This window comes from Oncorhynchus keta, unplaced genomic scaffold (genome assembly GCF_023373465.1).
Source record: "Oncorhynchus keta strain PuntledgeMale-10-30-2019 unplaced genomic scaffold, Oket_V2 Un_contig_26362_pilon_pilon, whole genome shotgun sequence".
NCBI classification, from domain to species: domain Eukaryota; kingdom Metazoa; phylum Chordata; class Actinopteri; order Salmoniformes; family Salmonidae; genus Oncorhynchus; species Oncorhynchus keta.
In genome coordinates, this window is record NW_026284928.1 from 78,736 (window position 1) to 101,659 (window position 22,924).

The 22,924-nt window shown below is 46.7% G+C and overlaps 1 protein-coding gene across 1 annotated transcript in view; it reads right to left on the reverse strand.

Annotated features, from left to right (window-relative positions):
• LOC127922599 (rhophilin-2-like) overlaps nucleotides 1-22,924 on the reverse strand; it is a gene marked incomplete at its 5' end in the record, with an annotated part of 61,142 nt that overhangs the window by 20,200 nt on the left and 18,018 nt on the right. The window contains 5 exon segments of the mRNA XM_052506431.1: nucleotides 2,254-2,330; nucleotides 4,499-4,616; nucleotides 4,618-4,694; nucleotides 10,006-10,125; nucleotides 17,740-17,896. Coding sequence (XP_052362391.1) covers nucleotides 2,254-2,330; nucleotides 4,499-4,616; nucleotides 4,618-4,694; nucleotides 10,006-10,125; nucleotides 17,740-17,896 — 549 coding nt within the window.

Consider the following 22,924-nt stretch of genomic DNA (forward strand, 5'->3'; position numbering starts at 1 on the left):
GCCATAGTGGTTCTGTTGGGTCACTGTCTCCAGGGTTAATGTTAGTACTGCCATAGTGGTTCTGTTGGGTCACTGTCTCCAGGGTTAATGTTAGTACTGCCATAGTGGTTCTGTCGGGTCACTGTCTCCAGGGTTAATGTTAGTACTGCCATAGTGGTTCTGTTGGGTTAATAATATATAATATAATATATGCCATTTAGTGGTTCTGCTTTTATCCAAAGCGACTTACAGACATGTTAGTACTGCCATAGTGGTTCTGTTGGGTTAATGTTAGTACTGCCATAGTGGTTCTGTTGGGTCACTGTCTCCAGGGTTAATGTTAGTACTGCCATAGTGGTTCTGTTGGGTTAATGTTAGTACTGCCATAGTGGTTCTGTCGGGTCACTGTCTCCAGGGTTAATGTTAGTACTGCCATATTGGTTCTGCTGGGTTAATGTTAGTACTGCCATAGTGGTTCTGTTGGGTCACTGTCTCCAGGGTTAATGTTAGTACTGCCATAGTGGTTCTGTTGGGTCACTGTCTCCAGGGTTAATGTTAGTACTGCCATAGTGGTTCTGTTGGGTCACTGTCTCCAGGGTTAATGTTAGTACTGCCATAGTGGTTCTGTTGGGTCACTGTCTCCAGGGTTAATGTTAGTACTGCCATAGTGGTTCTGTTGGGTCACTGTCTCCAGGGTTAATGTTAGTACTGCCATAGTGGTTCTGTCGGGTCACTGTCTCCAGGGTTAATGTTAGTACTGCCATAGTGGTTCTGTTGGGTTAATGTTAGTACTGCCATAGTGGTTCTGTTGGGTTAATGTTAGTACTGCCATAGTGGTTCTGTTGGGTCACTGTCTCCAGGGTTAATGTTAGTACTGCCATAGTGGTTCTGTTGGGTTAATGTTAGTACTGCCATAGTGGTTCTGTTGGGTCACTGTCTCCAGGGTTAATGTTAGTACTGCCATAGTGGTTCTGCTGGGTTAATGTTAGTACTGCCATAGTGGTTCTGTTGGGTCACTGTCTCCAGGGTTAATGTTAGTACTGCCATAGTGGTTCTGTTGGGTCACTGTCTCCAGGGTTAATGTTAGTACTGCCATAGTGGTTCTGTTGGGTCACTGTCTCCAGGGTTAATGTTAGTACTGCCATAGTGGTTCTGTTGGGTCACTGTCTCCAGGGTTAATGTTAGTACTGCCATAGTGGTTCTGTTGGGTCACTGTCTCCAGGGTTAATGTTAGTACTGCCATAGTGGTTCTGTTGGGTCACTGTCTCCAGGGTTAATGTTAGTACTGCCATAGGGGTTCTGTCGGGTCACTGTCTCCAGGGTTAATGTTAGTACTGCCATAGTGGTTCTGTTGGGTCACTGTCTCCAGGGTTAATGTTAGTACTGCCATAGTGGTTCTGTTGGGTCACTGTCTCCAGGGTTAATGTTAGTACTGCCATAGTGGTTCTGTCGGGTCACTGTCTCCAGGGTTAATGTTAGTACTGCCATAGTGGTTCTATTGGGTCACTGTCTCCAGGGTTAATGTTAGTACTGCCATAGTGGTTCTGTTGGGTTAATGTTAGTACTGCCATAGTGGTTCTGTTGGATCACTGTCTCCAGGGTTAATGTTAGTACTGCCATAGTGGTTCTGTTGGGTCACTGTCTCCAGGGTTAATGTTAGTACTGCCATAGTGGTTCTGTTGGGTTAATGTTAGTACTGCCATTGTGGTTCTGTTGGGTTAATGTTAGTACTGCCATAGTGGTTCTGTTGGGTTAATGTTAGTACTGCCATAGTGGTTCTGTTGGGTCACTGTCTCCAGGGTTAATGTTAGTACTGCCATAGTGGTTCTGTTGGGTTAATGTTAGTACTGCCATAGTGGTTCTGTTGGGTTAATGTTAGTACTGCCATAGTGGTTCTGTTGGGTTAATGTTAGTACTGCCATAGTGGTTCTGTTGGGTTAATGTTAGTACTGCCATAGTGGTTCTGTTGGGTCGGATTCAGAAAACAGCACCACACCATCTGGATGTTCAAAGAAAGTTAAACTGAATTTAACTGTTTTAAAAACACACAAATCCAGAGCTTTGTGATGCCAATTTCTGAAAAGACCGTAGATATTTTACACAACGGTTTCCCAGACACAGATTAATCTTAGTCCCAGACTATAAAGAGGAGTTTTAAGAGTTACTGGTGATCCTCCTTTCACCAAGCTTCATAGTCCAGGACTAAGGCTTAAACAATCTGTGTCTGGAACAGCAGCCCTGAAATGTTAAAAGAAAATTAGTAATCCCACATACCAGCCTCCGGAAAAAGTCTGTGACTTTCACCTTTGTGGCCGTGGGCGTTTCCATCTCTGCCCTGTGCTCCGTTTTAGCTGAGGAGGGGAAAACAGGTCTGTTTATTACCACAACAACACAACCTGCCGACGTCCTCTGGGGTTCAGCACGACAGGGAGCCACACTGTAAACATTACAGCTTCACAACATCCTGGACCTACTAAACAGCTGTCGAAGAGGTTATTAGGTTGTTGAAGGTTATTTCACAGGAGAACCAACCAGGAAGTTACATTGTATGTCTCGTCTTACAATCCACACCCCCTCTGTCTCTCTAATGACATGAGGTCCAACAGTCAGACCCCCTCTGTCTCTCTAATGACATGAGGTCCAACAGTCAGACCCCCTCTCTCTCTCTAATGACATGAGGTCCAACAGTCAGACCCCCTCTGTCTCTCTAATGACATGAGGTCCACACAGTCATGAGGAGTCCCCCTCTGTCTCTCTAATGACATGAGGTCCAACAGTCAGACCCCCTCTGTCTCTCTAATGACATGAGGTCCAACAGTCAGACCCCTCTGTCCCTAATGACATCTGTCTCTCTAATGACATGAGGTCCAACAGTCAGACCCCCTCTGTCTCTCTAATGACATGAGGTCCAACAGTCAGACCCCTCTGTCTCTCTAATGACATGAGGTCCAACAGTCAGACCCCCTCTGTCTCTCTAATGACATGAGGTCCAACAGTCAGACCCCTCTGTCTCTCCAATGACATGAGGTCCAACAGTCAGACCCGCTCTGTCTCTAATGACCCCTCTGTCTCTCTAATGACATGAGGTCCAACAGTCAGACCCCCTCTGTCTCTCTAATGACATGAGGTCAACAGTCAGACCCCTCTGTCTCTCAATGACATGAGGTCCAACAGTCAGACCCCCCTCTGTCTCTCTAATGACATGAGGTCCAACAGTCAGACCCCCTCTGTCTCTCTAATGACATGAGGTCCAACAGTCAGACCCCTCTGTCTCTCTCAACAATGACATGAGGTCCAACAGTCAGACCCCCTCTGTCTCTCTAATGACATGAGGTCCAACAGTCAGACCCCCTCTGTCTCTCTAATGACATGAGGTCCAACAGTCAGACCCCTCTGTCTCTCTAATGACATGAGGTCCAACAGTCAGACCCCCTCTGTCTCTCTAATGACATGAGGACAGTCAGACCCCCTCTGTCTCTCTAATGACAGTCAGACCCCTCTGTCTCTCTGAATGACATGACCCCTCTGTCCAACAGTCATGAGTTCCAACCCCCTCTGTCTCTCTAATGACATGAGGTCCAACAGTCAGACCCCCTCTGTCTCTCTAATGACATGAGGTCCAACAGTCACACCCCCTCTGTCTCTCTAATGACATGAGGTCCAACAGTCAGACCCCCTCTGTCTCTCTAATGACATGAGGTCCAGTCAGACCCCTCTGTCTCTCTAAGTCAGTCAGACCCCCTCTGTCTCTCTAATGACATGAGGTCCAACAGTCAGACCCCTCTGTCTCTCTAATGACATGAGGTCCAACAGTCAGACCCCCTCTGTCTCTCTAATGACATGAGGTCCAACACATTTGACAGTCAGTCCAACAGTCACCCCTCTGTCTCTCCAATGACATGAGGTACATTTGACAGTCAGACCCCCTCTGTCTCTCTAATGACATGAGGTCCAACAGTCAGACCCCCTCTGTCTCTCTAATGACATGAGGTCCAACAGTCAGACCCCCTCTGTCTCTCTAATGACATGAGGTCCAACAGTCAGACCCCCTCTGTCTCTCTAATGACATGAGGTCCAACAGTCAGACCCCCTCTGTCTCTCTAATGACATGAGGTCCAACAGTCAGACCCCCTCTGTCTCTCTAATGACATGAGGTCCAACAGTCAGATCCCTCTGTCTCCCCTAATGACTGAGGTCAACAGTCAGACCCCCTCTAATGACATGAGGTCCAACAGTCAGACCCCTCGGTCTCTCCAATGACATGAGGTACATTTGACAGTCAGTTGTCTTGAATCAAAAGTGATGTGGAGCCAGAGCTGATGACCATGTAAAAAGTTTTTTAAATGAGGTTGATTGATTGGTTGATTGAGTGGTTGGTTGGTTGATTGATTGAGTTCCCAATAAGAGGTTCACTTACAGACGATGTCTGGTGCTTCACAAATACAATTGATTGATTAATTACACAGATGTTGGGGGCTTCACAAATACATTTGATTGATTGATTGATTGATTGACTCACAGACGATGTCTGGAGCCTCCAGGTAGTCTGTGAACTCGTCCTCTCGGTTGTTGTCATTGAACTTGGCCAGGGAACGGTTGTGACTGGCCTGGAGGATGGCCTGGAGCACATCCAGCTTCCTGGAGGTGACGACACAGACTATGGATCCTCAGACCCTCCTCATGACCTATCACAGCCCGCCGCAGGTGGGCCTTACCTGGGGAAGGAGTAGGGAGGTGGAGGAGGAATTAACAGGGAGGTGGAGGAGGAATTAACAGGGGGAGGTGGAGGAGAGGGGAGGAGGGAGAAGAAGAGGTGGAGGAGGGAGAAGAAGAGGTGGAGGAGGGAGAAGGAATTAACGGGGAGGTGGAGGAGGGAGAAGAAGAGGGTGGAAAGAGGAAGAGTCATTAAGACAGGTGAGTAAGTATACAGGTAAAAACTAAATGGATCCCGTTTAGACTCAGACCATATGGTACCAGGTGATAACAAGGCAATAAACACGGGGTACCAGGTGATAACAAGGCAATATACACGGGGTACCAGGTGATAAAGGGGCTATATACACGGGGTACCAGGTGATAACATGGCTATATACACGGGGTACCAGGTGATAACATGGCTATATACACGGGGTACCAGGTGATAACGGGGCTATACGCGGGGTACCAGGTGATAACGGGGCTATATACGCGGGGTACCAGGTGATAACATGGCTATATACAGGGAGTACCAGGTAATAACATGGTTATATACAGGAAGTACTAGGTAATAACATGGCTATATACATGGGGTACCAGGTGATAACATAGCTATATACGGGGTACCAGGTGATAACGGGGCTATATACAGGAGTACCAGGTGATAACGGGGCTATATACGCGGGGTACCAGGTGATAACATGGCTATATACAGGGGGTACCAGGTGTTAACATGGCTATATACAGGGGGTACCAGGTGATAACATGGCTATATACCCGGGGTACCAGGTGATAACATGGCTATATACAGGGGGTACCAGGTGATAACATGGCTATATACACGGGGTACCAGGTGATAACATGGCTATATACACAGGGTACCAGGTGATAACAGGGTGTAGAGTCCAGACAGTCAGGGACTATATAAATGACAGTCAGGGTGTAGAGTCCAGACAGTCAGGGACTATATAAATGACAGTCAGGGACTATATAAATGACAGTCAGTGTGTAGAGTCCAGACAGTCAGGGACTATATAAATGACAGTCAGGGTGTAGAGTCCAGACAGTCAGGGACTATATCAATGACAGTCAGGGACTATATCAATGACAGTCAGTGTGTAGAGTCCAGACAGTCAGGGACCATATAAATGACAGTCAGGGACTATATAAATGACAGTCAGTATGTAGAGTCCAGACAGTCAGGGACTATATAAATGACAGTCAGGGACTATATAAATGACAGTGTGTAGTAGAGTCCAGACAGTCAGGGACTATATAAATGACAGTCAGGGACTATATAAATGACAGTGTGTAGTATAGTCCAGACAGTCAGGGACTATATAAATGACAGTCAGGGTGTAGAGTCCAGACAGTCAGGGACTATATAAATGACAGTCAGGGACTATATAAATGACAGTCAGGGACTATATAAATGACAGTGTGTAGTAGAGTCCAGACAGTCAGGGACTATATAAATGACAGTCAGGGTGTAGAGTCCAGACAGTCAGGGACTATATAAATGACAGTCAGGGACTATATAAATGACAGTGTGTAGTAGAGTCCAGACAGTCAGGGACTATATAAATGACAGTGTGTAGTAGAGTCCAGACAGTCAGGGACTATATAAATGACAGTCAGGGACTATATAAATGACAGTGTGTAGTAGAGTCCAGACAGTCAGGGACCATATAAATGACAGTCAGGGACTATATAAATGACAGTGTGTAGTAGAGTCCAGACAGTCAGGGACTATATAAATGACAGTCAGGGACTATATAAATGACAGTGTGTAGTAGAGTCCAGACAGTCAGGGACTATATAAATGACAGTCAGGGTGTAGAGTCCAGACAGTCAGGGACTATATAAATGACAGTCAGGGACTATATAAATGACAGTGTGTAGTAGAGTCCAGACAGTCAGGGAGTATATAAATGACAGTCAGGGTGTAGAGTCCAGACAGTCAGGGACTATATAAATGACAGTCAGTGTGTAGAGTCCAGACAGTCAGGGACTATATAAATGACAGTCAGGGACTATATAAATGACAGTGTGTAGTAGAGTCCAGACAGTCAGGGACTATATAAATGACAGTCAGGGTGTAGAGTCCAGACAGTCAGGGACTATATAAATGACAGTCAGTATGTAGAGTCCAGACAGTCAGGGACTATATAAATGACAGTCAGTGTGTAGAGTCCAGACAGTCAGGGACTATATAAATGACAGTCAGGGTGTAGAGTCCAGACAGTCAGGGACTATATAAATGACAGTCAGTGTGTAGAGTCCAGACAGTCAGGGACTATATAAATGACAGTCAGTGTGTAGAGTCCAGACAGTCAGGGACTATATAAATGACAGTCAGTGTGTAGAGTCCAGACAGTCAGGGACTATATAAATTACAGTCAGTGTGTAGAGTCCAGACAGTCAGGGACTATATAAATGACAGTCAGGGTGTAGAGTCCAGACAGTCAGGGACTATATCAATGACAGTCAGGGACTATATAAATGACAGTCAGGGTGTAGAGTCCAGACAGTCAGGGACTATATAAATGACAGTCAGGGTGTAGAGTTCAGACAGTCAGGGACTATATAAATGACAGTCAGGGACTATATAAATGACAGTCAGGTGTAGAGTCCAGACAGTCAGGGACTATATAAATGACAGTCAGGGTGTAGAGTCCAGACAGTCAGGGACTATATAAATGACAGTCAGTGTGTAGAGTCCAGACAGTCAGGGACTATATAAATGACAGTCAGGGACTATATAAATGACAGTGTGTAGTAGAGTCCAGACAGTCAGGGACTATATAAATGACAGTCAGGGTCTAGAGTCCAGACAGTCAGGGACTATATAAATGACAGTCAGGGACTATATAAATGACAGTGTGTAGTAGAGTCCAGACAGTCAGGGACTATATAAATGACAGTGTGTAGTAGAGTCCAGACAGTCAGGGACTATATAAATGACAGTCAGGGACTATATAAATGACAGTGTGTAGTAGAGTCCAGACAGTCAGGGACCATATAAATGACAGTCAGGGACTATATAAATGACAGTGTGTAGTAGAGTCCAGACAGTCAGGGACTATATAAATGACAGTGTGTAGTAGAGTCCAGACAGTCAGGGACTATATAAATGACAGTCAGGGTGTAGAGTCCAGACAGTCAGGGACTATATAAATGACAGTCAGGGACTGGGACTATATAAATGACAGTGTGTAGTAGAGTCCAGACAGTCAGGGACTATATAAATGACAGTCAGGGTGTAGAGTCCAGACAGTCAGGGACTATATAAATGACAGTCAGTGTGTAGAGTCCAGACAGTCAGGGACTATATAAATGACAGTCAGGGACTATATAAATGACAGTCAGGGTGTAGAGTCCAGACAGTCAGGGACTATATAAATGACAGTCAGTATGTAGAGTCCAGACAGTCAGGGACTATATAAATGACAGTCAGTGTGTAGAGTCCAGACAGTCAGGGACTATATAAATGACAGTCAGGGTGTAGAGTCCAGACAGTCAGGGACTATATAAATGACAGTCAGTGTGTAGAGTCCAGACAGTCAGGGACTATATAAATGACAGTCAGTGTGTAGAGTCCAGACAGTCAGGGACTATATAAATGACAGTCAGTGTGTAGAGTCCAGACAGTCAGGGACTATATAAATGACAGTCAGTGTGTAGAGTCCAGACAGTCAGGGACTATATAAATGACAGTCAGTGTGTAGAGTCCAGACAGTCAGGGACTAGATAAATGACAGTCAGTGTGTAGAGTCCAGACAGTCAGGGACTAGATAAATGACAGTCAGGGTGTAGAGTCCAGACAGTCAGGGACTATATAAATGACAGTCAGTGTGTAGAGTCCAGACAGTCAGGGACTATATAAATGACAGTCAGTGTGTAGAGTCCAGACAGTCAGGGACTATATAAATGACAGTGTGTAGAGTCCAGACAGTCAGGGACTATATAAATGACAGTCAGGGTGTAGAGTCCAGACAGTCAGGGACTATATAAATGACAGTCAGTGTGTAGAGTCCAGACAGTCAGGGACTATATAAATGACAGTCAGGGTGTAGAGTCCAGACAGTCAGGGACTATATCAATGACAGTCAGGGTGTAGAGTCCAGACAGTCAGGGACTATATAAATGACAGTCAGGGACTATATAAATGACAGTCAGGGTGTAGAGTCCAGACAGTCAGGGACTATATAAATGACAGTCAGGGACTATATAAATGACAGTCAGGGTGTAGAGTCCAGACAGTCAGGGACTATATAAATGACAGTCAGGGTGTAGAGTCCAGACAGTCAGGGACTATATAAATGACAGTCAGGGTGTAGAGTCCAGACAGTCAGGGACTATATAAATGACAGTCAGGGTGTAGAGTCCAGACAGTCAGGGACTATATAAATGACAGTCAGGGACTATATAAATGACAGTCAGGGTGTAGAGTCCAGACAGTCAGGGACTATATAAATGACAGTCAGGGTGTAGAGTCCAGACAGTCAGGGACTATATAAATGACAGTCAGTGTGTAGAGTCCAGACAGTCAGGGACTATATAAATGACAGTCAGGGTGTAGAGTCCAGACAGTCAGGGACTATATAAATGACAGTCAGTGTGTAGAGTCCAGACAGTCAGGGACTATATAAATGACAGTCAGTGTGTAGAGTCCAGACAGTCAGGGACTATATAAATGACAGTCAGGGTGTAGAGTCCAGACAGTCAGGGACTATATAAATGACAGTCAGTGTGTAGAGTCCAGACAGTCAGGGACTATATAAATGACAGTCAGGGTGTAGAGTCCAGACAGTCAGGGACTATATAAATGACAGTCAGGGTGTAGAGTCCAGACAGTCAGGGACTATATAAATGACAGTCAGGGTGTAGAGTCCAGACAGTCAGGGACTATATAAATGACAGTCAGGGTGTAGAGTCCAGACAGTCAGGGACTATATAAATGACAGTCAGTGTGTAGAGTCCAGACAGTCAGGGACTATATAAATGACAGTCAGGGTGTAGAGTCCAGACAGTCAGGGACTATATAAATGACAGTCAGTGTGTAAAGTCCAGACAGTCAGGGACTATATAAATGACAGTCAGGGACTATATAAATGACAGTCAGTGTGTAGAGTCCAGAAAGTCAGGGACCATATAAATGACAGTCAGGGACTATATAAATGACAGTGTGTAGAGTCCAGACAGTCAGGGACTATATAAATGACAGTCAGTGTGTAGAGTCCAGACAGTCAGGGACTATATAATGACTGTATCTAGACGTAACCCACATAAAGGACCTGTGTAAACATGGTATTGGGTTTGGAGCATTACCGATGCGTTGTCTCTCCTCTCTCTTCCTGAGGATGTCGAGTGTGGAGAGGCCATCTGGCATGGCATCATACGCCTGGGACAGAGCCTTCTCCTGTTGGTCCTCGTCATCACTGGGACTCACTGGAAAACACAGAGACAGGAGACAGGGTTTAGACATGGCAACACAGAGACATGAGACAGGGATTAGGACAAGGGGAAAACACAGAGACAGGGATTAGACATGGCAACACAGAGACAGGGATTAGGACAAGGGGAACACATAGACAGGGATTAGGACAAGGGGAACACAGAGACAGGGATTAGGACAAGGGGAACACAGAGACAGGGATTAGGGACATGGCAACACAGAGACGGGATTAAGGGACATGGCAACACAGAGACAGGGATTAGGACATGGCAACACAGAGACAGGGATTAGGGACATGGCAACACAGAGACAGGGATTAGGACATGGCAACACAGAGACAGGGATTAGGGACATGGCAACACAGAGACAGGGATTAGGGACATGGCAACACAGAGACAGGGATTAGGGACATGGCAACACAGAGACAGGGATTAGGGACATGGCAACACAGAGACAGGGATTAGGGACATGGCAACACAGAGACAGGGATTAGGGACATGACAACACAGAGACAGGGATTAGGGACATGGCAACACAGATCCAGCCTGGGACTGTGAGACAGTGTTGGCAGAGGACAGATCCAGCCTGGGACTGTGAGACAGTGTTGGCAGAGGACAGATCCAGCCTGGGACTGTGAGACAGTGTTGGCAGAGGACAGATCCAGCCTGGGACTGTGAGACAGAGGACAGATCCCGTCTGGGACTGTGAGACAGTGTTGGCAGAGGACAGATCCAGCCTGGGACTGTGAGACAGTGTTGGCAGAGGACAGATCCCGTCTGGGACTGTGAGACAGTGTTGGCAGAGGACAGATCCCGTCTGGGACTGTGACAGTTTGAACAACACAAAGATAAATATTTCTGTAATATATAACTGACCAGGTTGGTACAGACTCACTCTACACTAATCTGTCCTCTTTATTAAACTAAAGGTCTCAGTACTCTGGGCTGTTCTGTCTCTCTGTCCTCTTTATTAAACTAAAGGTCTCAGTACTCTGGGCTGTTCTGTCTCTCTGTCCTCTTTATTAAACTAAAGGTCTCAGTACTCTGGGCTGTTCTGTCTCTCTGTCCTCTTTATTAAACTAAAGGTCTCAGTACTCTGGGCTGTTCTGTCCTCTTTATTAAACTAAAGGTCTCAGTACTCTGGGCTGTTCTGTCCTCTTTATTAAACTAAAGGTCTCAGTCCTCTGGGCTGTTCTGTCTCTCTGTCCTCTTTATTAAACTAAAGGTCTCAGTCCTCTGGGCTGTTCTGTCTCTCTGTCCTCTTTATTAAACTAAAGGTCTCAGTACTCTGGGCTGTTCTGTCCTCTTTATTAAACTAAAGGTCTGTGACGTAGAAGTCCGTCACTGGCCGCGGGCAGCATTTGGTTCTTTAACGCACACACATGTTCATCACTCCTCCCTGCGCCATTATAAGATAAGTTAACAATGTGGGTCGACACACAAATTAACTTCTGTCTTGGTGCATGCATTTTATACTTATCAATGTTGTGGATGAGCGCATTGTTTGTTTGTTCTGTTTCTCTCTCTCCATCTCTGTAGCTTCCGGGTATGCTGGAAAAGGACCCGAGCTCAGGGAATTGGGTTGGCTTTATAGTGCCTGTCCCAAATGGCTCATTAATGCACATGGGCATATTGAAAGATATTGTCAGTAGTGATGTAATGTTGTAAATGTTATGTTGTGATATTGTTTAAAACCGTGTTGCAATGTATATCCTTTAGTATGTTTAGTTCATGGAAAATGTATGTTTGTATTATTAATTGATTAATTAACCAGGGTTAATTGTTCTGAGGGGAGGGGCTAGCCCTACAAAAGGAGCCTCTCTTTCAGTCATGGGGAGGGCATTTTGGATTGAGCTGTGGATGGGGCAGCATTGTTTTTAAGCTGTCCCATAAGGTAGACGTTGATGGCAGTACTGTTGTTTTTTGTTCCGGAATTCACTTGTAAATAAACACCTTTGCACAGAATAACTTTTGCGGTTCCGCCATCTTTTTATTTTGATAGAGGTTAGGTTATCCAGTTTAGCCTTCTGGCCTACTCTACGTGACATATGGTGGCAGTGGTGGGATGGCGTACCGCAAATCAGTGAATTCCAACAAGAGAGGTAAAGGAATGCGTACAGGATTGCGTTCTCAGCAACAGCATCAACAGTCAGAAAAGGTACCTGAAGTTGAACCGGGGTGGAATACCATGGAATCGTCTGGTGAAGAAGAGGTCAAGTATGAGAAGCTAGGAGCCCGACCGCAGGGCCAAAGACAACCAGAACTGGGTGAGCTGCTGACTGAAGGAGCAGTTGGGGGACCAGAACCACACCCAACCATGGTAACCCTTTTTCAGCAACTTTTCACCTGCCTTGAGAGGAGGGACGAAGACCTCAAACAGGAGTTACGTGGCCTACGCCAATCTATCCTCACAGCTCCCCACCAGGCGGAACTCGTCAGTGAGAGCCCAAGATTGGGTCTTCCAACACCAGGACGACAAAGGCTCGATGCAGCAGGGACTTCAACTCACAGCAGGCACCCCAAGCAGTAATGAGGCCAGCACCAGGAGACCAGTCCAGCAGTGTTAACGTCCATCTTCCAGCATTCCTGAGGAAGGAGCCAGAGATGCCCTCATACCAGCAGGGGAGGACATTGAAAACTACCTGCTGAGGTTTGAGCGCATGGCTAAGACGTGGCAGTGGCCTGAGGTAGAGTGGGCCTGCAGGCTTGTCCCATTGCTCACGGGCAAGGCCTTAGAGGCTTACACAGCAATGGATGAGGGGCTGTCCAATGTCTACAAGGGCTTGAAGGAAGCGCTGCTGGTGAAGTTTGACATCTCACCGGAAACCTACCATCAACGCTTCAGAGCTGCATCAAAGCCATCGGGTGAGTCGCCGACAGAGACGTACCACCGCCTCAAGGGTCTCTACCGACGATGGGTTCGACCGGGAGAGAAGACACAGGACGAAATCGGGGAGGTCATCATCCTCGAGCAACTTCTACAAGTTCTACCACACGACATTCGAACCTGGGTCCGAGAGCACGAGCCCAGGACGGGCTTATGGCGGCCAAGCTTGCCCTGCAGTATCTTAATGCACGTAAAGGGGGCCCACCACAACCTGCAGCACCCGCTCCAAGGAGTCTCAGAGACACAAGGGACATCAGAAACGCCAGAGATGGTGGAGGTAACTCTGGGGGTTATGTGTCTGGGAGGAGGTAAGGGATCATGCAGTTCGCTCTGATGGGAGGGGTCTGACCTGTTTTTACTGCCGGCAGCAGGGGCACAAAGCTTCAATGTGTCCGCTACGTAAATCCAAGCTCTCAGGTTACTGTTATGTACCCAGAGAGGGGGATGGTGTTCAGAATAGACAGACTCTGGAAGGGTCATGCTTGGTACCTGTAAAAGTGAATGGTAAAAGTCTTACTGCAATGATTGACACCGGCAGTTCCCTGTGATTGATCAGAAAATGTAATGTACCTGTTAATGACATTGATTATGGTCATCAGACACTGATCCAATGTGTTCATGGTGACCAGTCACAGCAGCCCACAGCTGAGCTCACAGTTGATATTCAGGGTCAGAAATACCTCCTCAAAGTTGGGGTAATGGAGAAGCTACCTTTTGAGATGATTTTGGGGAGGGATGTGCCTGTACTCTCTGATCTGTTGGGAAGTGTGGGGGTCAGCTATATGAGCAGTCAGTTTGCCAGTCTGATGTTCAGATGGCATGTTCAGTTGTCACTCGTGCCCAGGCCAAAGCTGGTTTACAACCTCTGCCTGACTTGTGTGATAGTCTGTGCGAGGGGGAACCAAAGGGCCCAGAAAGTCACGCCGCCAGCGGCGTCTAGAGAAGTATGGGAACCCCTGTACCTGTTGCTGATGTGTCTGGGTTAGAGGTGCAATGGGATGTTCCACAAAATTTTGCTACACTGCAGAAGTCTGACGCAACCTTGAAATGTTTGTTTGACAAGGCCTTAGCTGGGGACAGTCAATCTTCATGTGGGGGATTTACACAGTAGACAACCACATACTCTACCTTGGGTCAGAGGCAGATAGCAGGAAGTTGGTGGTGCCATCTACCTGTAGACCACTTGTTCTCAACCTTGCACATACAGTTCCATGGGCAGGCCATCTAGGGCAACATAAGACCTATCTTAGGCTAGGCTCCCGTTTCTTTTGGCCCTCCATGTATACTGATGTACAAAAATACTGCAAATCATGCCCCACGTGCCAGAAAACCAGTGCTGTCCGTAGGTAGGTCTGAACGGGCTCCTCTATGTTCACTGCCTGTTATCTCTACCCCATTCAAGAGAATTGCAATGGACATTGTTGGACCCTTGGAGAAGAGTAGTGCAGGTTACAAGTATATATTGGTGATCTGTGACTATGCCACCCGGTTCCCAGAAGCCTTCCCACTCCGTTCCATAACCACTCCAAAAATAATCAGTGCTCTTGTTCAGCTCTTCTCTCGTGTAGGAATCCCAGATGAAATCCTGACGGACCAAGGGACAAACTTCACCTCGCGACTGATGGTTCAACTCCACCGACAGCTGGGCATTAAAGGTTTGAGGACTACTCCCTACCATCCCCAAACTGATGGGCTCGTAGAGAGATTCAATCAAACGCTCAAGAACATGTTGAGGAAGTTTGTGGCTGACACTGGTAAAGACTGGGATAAGTGGTTACCCTTTCTGCTTTTTGCTTACAGGAGGTGCCTCAGGCATCGACAGGTTTCTCGCCATTCGAACTCCTCTATGGATGGCCAGTGCAAGGACCATTGGACCTGCTGAAGAAGTGCTGGGAAGGTTCCCCAGTAGCTACCTCAGGACAGGGGATTGTCCAGTATGTCCTCCAGATGCGAGACAGGTTGGAACGGTACCGAGAGGAAGCTAGAGCAAACCTTCAGCAAGCCCAGAAGGCCCAGAAGAGAGGCTATGACCAGCACGCTCGCCACAGAGAGTTTGAGCCAGGACAGAAAGTCCTGCTCCTCCTTCCCTCGTCTACCAGCAAGCTCCTTGCGCAATGGCAAGGACCGTACCTAATCGGGAGGAAGATGGGCCCAGTGACCTACGAGGTGCTGCACCCGGACAAGGGTAAGAAGAAGCAAACCTACCATGTGAACCTTCTCAAGGCCTGGGAGGGAGAGAGGAACTCTCCAAAGGAAAGTCCTTTCTGGTCCGCAGAGTAGAAGAGGATGAGTCGGATGGGGTCACAGAGGCATGGAAAGAACGAGCAGAAGTCATACTGGCTCACCTGGAAGAAGACAAGCAAGATGAGCTGAAGCAGCTGTTTGGCAAGTATCCGGCCCTCTTCAGTCAGAGACCAGGAAGAACCAAAGTCCTAGAACACGTCATTCGTTTGAAACCTGGCCAGAACCCTGTCCGCCAGCATCCTTACCGTGTGCCTGAGAGGCTGGTGGTAGCCCTCAAGGTAGAGGTCCACACCATGATAGAGATGGATGTTGTCGAGCCATCTTCAAGTGAATGGAGCAGCCCTATTGTCATTGTCCCAAAGAAGGATGGCTCTTTGCGCGTCTGCATGGACTTCCGTAAGGTGAATGCCATCTCCCAGTTTGATGCCTATCCCATGCCCCGCATTGACGACTTACTGGAGAGAATAGGTAGAGCTCATTACATCACCGCATTGGATCTCTGCAAGGGTACTGGCAGGTGCCCCTGGATGAACAATCCAAGGCCTACACTGCATTCCGGACGCCAATGGGCCTGTTCCAGTTCAAGGTCATGCCGTTTGGCCTTCATGGGGCCCCTGCGACTTTCCAGAGGCTGATGGACAAGGTCCTCCAGGACTGTGACGATTACTGTGCTGCTTACTTGGACGACGTGGTGATCTACAGCCACTCCTGGGAGGAGCACATACAGCATCTTAGCAGAGTCCTGGGGAAGATCCATGAAGCAGGCCTCACGCTTAACCTCCTGAAGTGTGAGTGGGCGAAACAGGAGACAAAGTACCTGGGTTACCAGCTGGGTAAGGGTGAAGTTCGGCCTCAGGTGGAGAAAGTGGAGTCCATCAGGAATAGCCCTCAACCCAGAACCAAGAAACAGGTGAAGTCCTTCCTAGGTCTGGCAGGGTGGTACCGGAGATTCATTCCACAGTTTTCGACCATCGCTGTCCCTCTGACCAACCTCACTTCGAAGGGGGCCAGCAACCCTGTGAAGTGGACTGAGGAGTGTGAGGAAGCCTTCATGACACTGAAAAAAACGACTGTGCTCATTCCCTGTTCTCCAGACCCCTGATTTTCAGAAGAGATTTCTCGTGCAGGTGGACGCTTCGGCTGTAGGAATTGGAGCTGTACTGGCCCAAGGGGAGCCAAGAGAAGAGCTTCCTGTGCTGTACCTGAGTCGGAAGCTGTTGCCCAGGGAAACCAGGTATTCTACAATCGAAAAGGAGTGCCTGGCTATAAAGTGGGCCCTAGATAGCCTCCGTTACTACCTTCTTGGGAGGGAATTTGACCTGCACACGGACCACAGAGCACTGACCTGGATCCAGACCATGAAGGACCGGAATTCTCGTGTGACCAGGTGGTATCTGGAGCTCCAGCCCTTCAGGTTCTGTGTCCGTCACAAGGCAGGAAAAGAGAACGTTACTGCGGACTACCTATCAAGGCTCCCGTACATGGTCGCTTCAGGAGAGGAGGAAGGTAATGTGACGTAGAAGTCCGTCACTGACGCGGGCAGCATTTAGTTTCTTTAACGCACACACATGTTCATCACTCCTCCCTGCGCCATTATAAGATAAGTTAACAATGTGGGTCGACACACAAATTAACTTCTGTCTTGGTGCATGCATTTTATACTTATCAATGTTGTGGATGAGCGCATTGTTTGTTTGTTCTGTTTCTCTCTCTCCATCTCTGTAGCTTCCGGGTATGCTGGAAAAGGACCCGAGCTCAGGGAATTGGGTTGGCTTTATAGTGCCTGTCCCAAATGGCTCATTAATGCACATGGGCATATTGAAAGATATTGTCAGTAGTGATGTAATGTTGTAAATGTTATGTTGTGATATTGTTTAAAACCGTGTTGCAATGTATATCCTTTAGTATGTTTAGTTCATGGAAAATGTATGTTTGTATTATTAATTGATTAATTAACCAGGGTTAATTGTTCTGAGGGGAGGGGCTAGCCCTACAAAAGGAGCCTCTCTTTCAGTCATGGGAGAGGGCATTTTGGATTGAGCTGTGGATGGGGCAGCATTGTTTTTAAGCTGTCCCAGAAGGTAGATGTTGATGGCAGTACTGTTGTTTTTTGTTCCGGAATTCACTTGTAAATAAACACCTTTGCACAGAATAACTTTTGCGGTTCCGCCATCTTTTATTTTGATAGAGGTTAGGTTATCCAGTTTAGCCTTCTGGCCTACTCTACGTGACAGGTCTCAGTACTCTGGGCTGTTCTGTCCTGTTTATTAAACTAAAGGTCTCAGTACTCTGGGCTGTTCTGTCCTCTTTATTAAACTAAAGGTCTCAGTACTCTGAGAAAGAGGTGAATGAACAAGTCTGTTCCTGTCAGGTCCAGGAAACTCATCTAGGAACTAACAGCCACTTACACATCTCCCTCTCTCCCTCTGGATCGCGCATGGAAGCGATATGATTGGCTAACGGCTGCTTTGACTTACGCTGGTGGTCCAATAGCGCAGTAGCCAGGAAGTAGTGTGCCAGTGAACGGTAGTGGTGGGTCTTGACCTGAGCCATGGTGGACCAGAAGAACGGGACGTTGTCCTTGATGGGAGTCTGGCTCATAGACTGGTGCACCTGGTCATAGGTGTCTCCTACCTGAGACGGGGACACAGAGACGTTCTGTTAGAGAACACGTCCTACCTGAGACGGGGACACAGAGACGTTCTGTTAGAGAACACGTCCTACCTGAGAGGACAGAGATGTTCTGTTAGAGAACACGTCCTACCTGAGAGGACAGAGATGTTCTGTTAGAGAACACGTCCTACCTGAGAGGACAGAGATGTTCTGTTAGAGAACACGTCCTACCTGAGAGGACAGAGATGTTCTGTTAGAGAACACATCCTACCTGAGAGGACAGAGATGTTCTGTTAGAGAACACGTCCTACCTGAGAGGACAGAGATGTTCTGTTAGAGAACACGTCCTACCTGAGAGGACAGAGACGTTCTGTTAGAGAACACGTCCTACCTGAGAGGACAGAGATGTTCTGTTAGAGAACACGTCCTACCTGAGAGGACAGAGATGTTCTGTTAGAGAACACGTCCTACCTGAGAGGACAGAGATGTTCTGTTAGAGAACACGTCCTACCTGAGAGGACAGAGATGTTCTGTTAGAGAACACGTCCTACCTGAGAGGACAGAGATGTTCTGTTAGAGAACACATCCTACCTGAGAGGACAGAGATGTTCTGTTAGAGAACACGTCCTACCTGAGAGGACAGAGATGTTCTGTTAGAGAACACGTCCTACCTGAGACGGGGACACAGATGTACTGTTAGAGTACACATCGCAAATGGCACCCTATTCCCTATATAGGGTACAACTTTAGACCAGGACCCTATGGCACCCTATTCCCTATATAGTGCACTACTTTAGACCAGAGGCTTAGGGCACTAAATAGGGAATGGGGTCCCACGGCTCTTTAGTCAGACACACCTCAACGGGATATGACAGTGTGATGCCATATCGTCTTAGATAATGGAACCCCTTTTAGTGTTGAGGTGAAACTCTCTCAGATTAACCCTGTTAGGTCAAAGCGTTTAGTGTTGAGGTGAAACTCTCAGATTGACCCCATTAGGGTAAAGCAGATGAGGTGAAACTCTCTCAGATTAACCCCATTAGGTCAAAGCGTTTAGTGTTGAGGTGAAACTCTCTCAGATTAACCCCATTAGGTCAAAGCGTTTAGTGTTGAGGTGAAACTCTCTCAGATTAACCCCGTTAGGTCAAAGTGTTTAGCGTTGAGGTGAAACTCTCTCAGATTAACCCCATTAGGTCAAAGCGTTTAGCGTTGAGGTGAAACTCTCAGATTAACCCCGTTAGGTCAAAGCGTTTAGTGTTGAGGTGAAACTCTCTCAGATTAACCCCGTTAGGTCAAAGTGTTGAGGTGAAACTCTCTCAGATTAACCCCATTAGGTCAAAGTGTTGAGGTGAAACTCTCAGATTAACCCCATTATGTCAAAACGTTTAGTGTTGAGGTGAAACTCTCTCAGATTAACCCCCCGTTAGGTCAAAGCGTTGAGGTGAAACTCTCAGATTAACCCCGTTAGGTCAAAGCGTTTAGTGTTGAGGTGAAACTCTCTCAGATTAACCCCATTAGGTCAAAGTGTTGAGGTGAAACTCTCTCAGATTAACCCCATTATGTCAAAACGTTTAGTGTTGAGGTGAAACTCTCTCAGATTAACCCCATTAGGTCAAAGCGTTTAGTGTTGAGGTGAAACTCTCTCAGATTAACCCCATTAGGTCAAAGCGTTTAGCGTTGAGGTGAAACTCTCTCAGATTAACCCCATTAGGTCAAAGCGTTTAGCGTTGAGGTGAAACTCTCTCAGATTGACCCCATTAGGTCAAAGCGTTTAGTGTTGAGGTGAAACTCTCTCAGATTGACCCCATTAGGTCAAAGTGTTGAGGTGAAACTCTCTCAGATTAACCCCATTAGGTAAAGCGTTTAGTGTTGAGGTGAAACTCTCTCAGATTAACCCCGTTAGGTCAAAGTGTTGAGGTGAAACTCTCAGATTAACCCCGTTAGGTCAAAGTGTTGAGGTGAAACTCTCAGATTAACCCCGTTAGGTCAAAGCGTTGAGGTGAAACTCTCAGATTAACCCCGTTAGGTCAAAGTGTTGAGGTGAAACTCTCTCAGATTAACCCCATTAGGGCAAAGCGTTTAGCGTTGAGGTGAAACTCTCTCAGATTAACCCCGTTAGGTCAAAGTGTTGAGGTGAAACTCTCTCAGATTAACCCCTTTAGGTCAAAGCGTTTAGCGTTGAGGTGAAACTCTCTCAGATTAACCCCATTAGGGTAAAGCAGATGTGTTGAGGTGAAACTCTCTCAGATTAACCCCCGTTAGGTCAAAGTGTTGAGGTGAAACTCTCTCAGATTAACCCCTTTAGGTCAAAGCGTTTAGCGTTGAGGTGAAACTCTCTCAGATTAACCCCATTAGGTAAAGCAGATGTGTTGAGGTGAAACTCTCTCAGATTAACCCCGTTAGGTCAAAGCGTTGAGGTGAAACTCTCAGATTAACCCCGTTAGGTCAAAGCGTTTAGTGTTGAGGTGAAACTCTCTCAGATTAACCCCATTAGGTCAAAGCGTTTAGTGTTGAGGTGAAACTCTCTCAGATTAACCCCATTAGGTCAAAGCGTTTAGTGTTGAGGTGAAACTCTCTCAGATTAACCCCATTAGGTCAAAGTGTTGAGGTGAAACTCTCTCAGATTAACCCCATTAGGTCAAAGCGTTTAGTGTTGAGGTGAAACTCTCTCAGATTAACCCCATTAGGTCAAAGCGTTTAGTGTTGAGGTGAAACTCTCTCAGATTAACCCCATTAGGTCAAAGCTGTTGAGGTGAAACTCTCTCAGATTAACCCCATTAGGTCAAAGCGTTTAGTGTTGAGGTGAAACTCTCTCAGATTAACCCCATTAGGTCAAAGCGTTTAGTGTTGAGGTGAAACTCTCTCAGATTAACCCCGTTAGGTCAAAGTGTTGAGGTGAAACTCTCTCAGATTAACCCTGTTAGGGCAAAGCAGATGTGTTGAGGTGAAACTCTCTCAGATTAACGTTTAGTGTTGAGGTGAAACTCCCAGATTAACCCCGTTAGGTCAAAGTGTTGAGGTGAAACTCTCTCAGATTAACCCCGTTAGGCAAAGCAGATGTGTTGAGGTGAAACTCTCTCAGATTAACCCCGTTAGGTCAAAGCGTTTAGCGTTGAGGTGAAACTCTCTCAGATTAACCCCATTAGGTCAAAGCGTTTAGTGTTGAGGTGAAACTCTCTCAGATTAACCCTGTTAGGGCAAAGCGTTTAGTGTTGAGGTGAAACTCTCTCAGATTAACCCCATTAGGTCAAAGCGTTTAGTGTTGAGGTGAAACTCTCTCAGATTGACCCCATTAGGTCAAAGCGTTTAGCGTTGAGGTGAAACTCTCTCAGATTGACCCCATTAGGTCAAAGCGTTTAGCGTTGAGGTGAAACTCTCTCAGATTGACCCCATTAGGTCAAAGCGTTTAGTGTTGAGGTGAAACTCTCTCAGATTGACCCCGTTAGGTCAAAGCGTTTAGCGTTGAGGTGAAACTCTCTCAGATTAACCCCGTTAGGTCAAAGTGTTTAAGATCAATCTGTCTGTATCAGCCTGCAGACTGTGGGAAAGGACTCAGTGTATTGTACATGTACCTTGGCAGACTGTAGACTGTGGGAAAGGACTCAGTGTATTGTACATGTACCTTGGCAGACTGTAGACTGTAGGAAAGGACTCAGTGTATTGTATATGTACCTTGGCAGACTGTAGACTGTGGGAAAGGACTCAGTGTATTGTATATGTACCTTGGCAGACTGTAGACTGTGGGAAAGGACTCAGTGTATTGTATATGTACCTTGGCAGACTGTAGACTGTAGGAAAGGACTCAGTGTATTGTACATGTACCTTGGCAGACTGTAGACTGTGGGAAAGGACTCAGTGTATTGTTCATGTACCTTGGCAGACTGTAGACTGTGGGAAAGGACTCAGTGTATTGTATATGTACCTTGGCAGACTGTGGGAAAGGACTCAGTGTATTTTTCATGTACCTTGGCAGACTGTAGACTGTGGGAAAGGACTCAGTGTATTGTACATGTACCTTGGCAGACTGTAGACTGTGGGAAAGGACTCAGTGTATTGTACATGTACCTTGGCAGACTGTAGACTGTGGGAAAGGACTCAGTGTATTGTACATGTACCTTGGCAGACTGTAGACTGTGGGAAAGGACTCAGTGTATTGTACATGTACCTTGGCAGACTGCAGACTGTGGGAAAGGACTCAGTGTATTGTACATGTACCTTGGCAGACTGCAGACTGTGGGAAAGGACTCAGTGTATTGTACATGTACCTTGGCAGACTGTAGACTGTGGGAAAGGACTCAGTGTATTGTACATGTACCTTGGCAGACTGCAGACTGTGGGAAAGGACTCAGTGTATTGTACATGTACCTTGGCAGACTGTAGACTGTGGGAAAGGACTCAGTGTATTGTACATGTACCTTGGCAGACTGTGGGAAAGGACTCAGTGTATTGTACATGTACCTTGGCAGACTGTGGGAAAGGACTCAGTGTATTGTACATGTACCTTGGCAGACTGCAGACTGTGGGAAAGGACTCAGTGTATTGTACATGCACCTTGGCAGACTGTGGGAAAGGACTCAGTGTATTGTACATGTACCTTGGCAGACTGTAGGAAAGGACTCAGTGTATTGTTCATGTACCTTGGCAGACTGTAGACTGTGGGAAAGGACTCAGTGTATTGTACATGTACCTTGGCAGACTGCAGACTGTGGGAAAGGACTCAGTGTATTGTACATGTACCTTGGCAGACTGTGGGAAAGGACTCAGTGTATTGTACATGTACCTTGGCAGACTGTAGACTGTGGGAAAGGACTCAGCGTATTGTACATGTACCTTGGCAGACTGTAGACTGTGGGAAAGGACTCAGTGTATTGTACATGTACCTTGGCAGACTGTAGACTGTGGGAAAGGACTCAGTGTATTGTACATGTACCTTGGCAGACTGCAGACTGTGGGAAAGGACTCAGTGTATTGTACATGTACCTTGGCAGACTGTAGACTGTGGGAAAGGACTCAGTGTATTGTACATGTACCTTGGCAGACTGTGGGAAA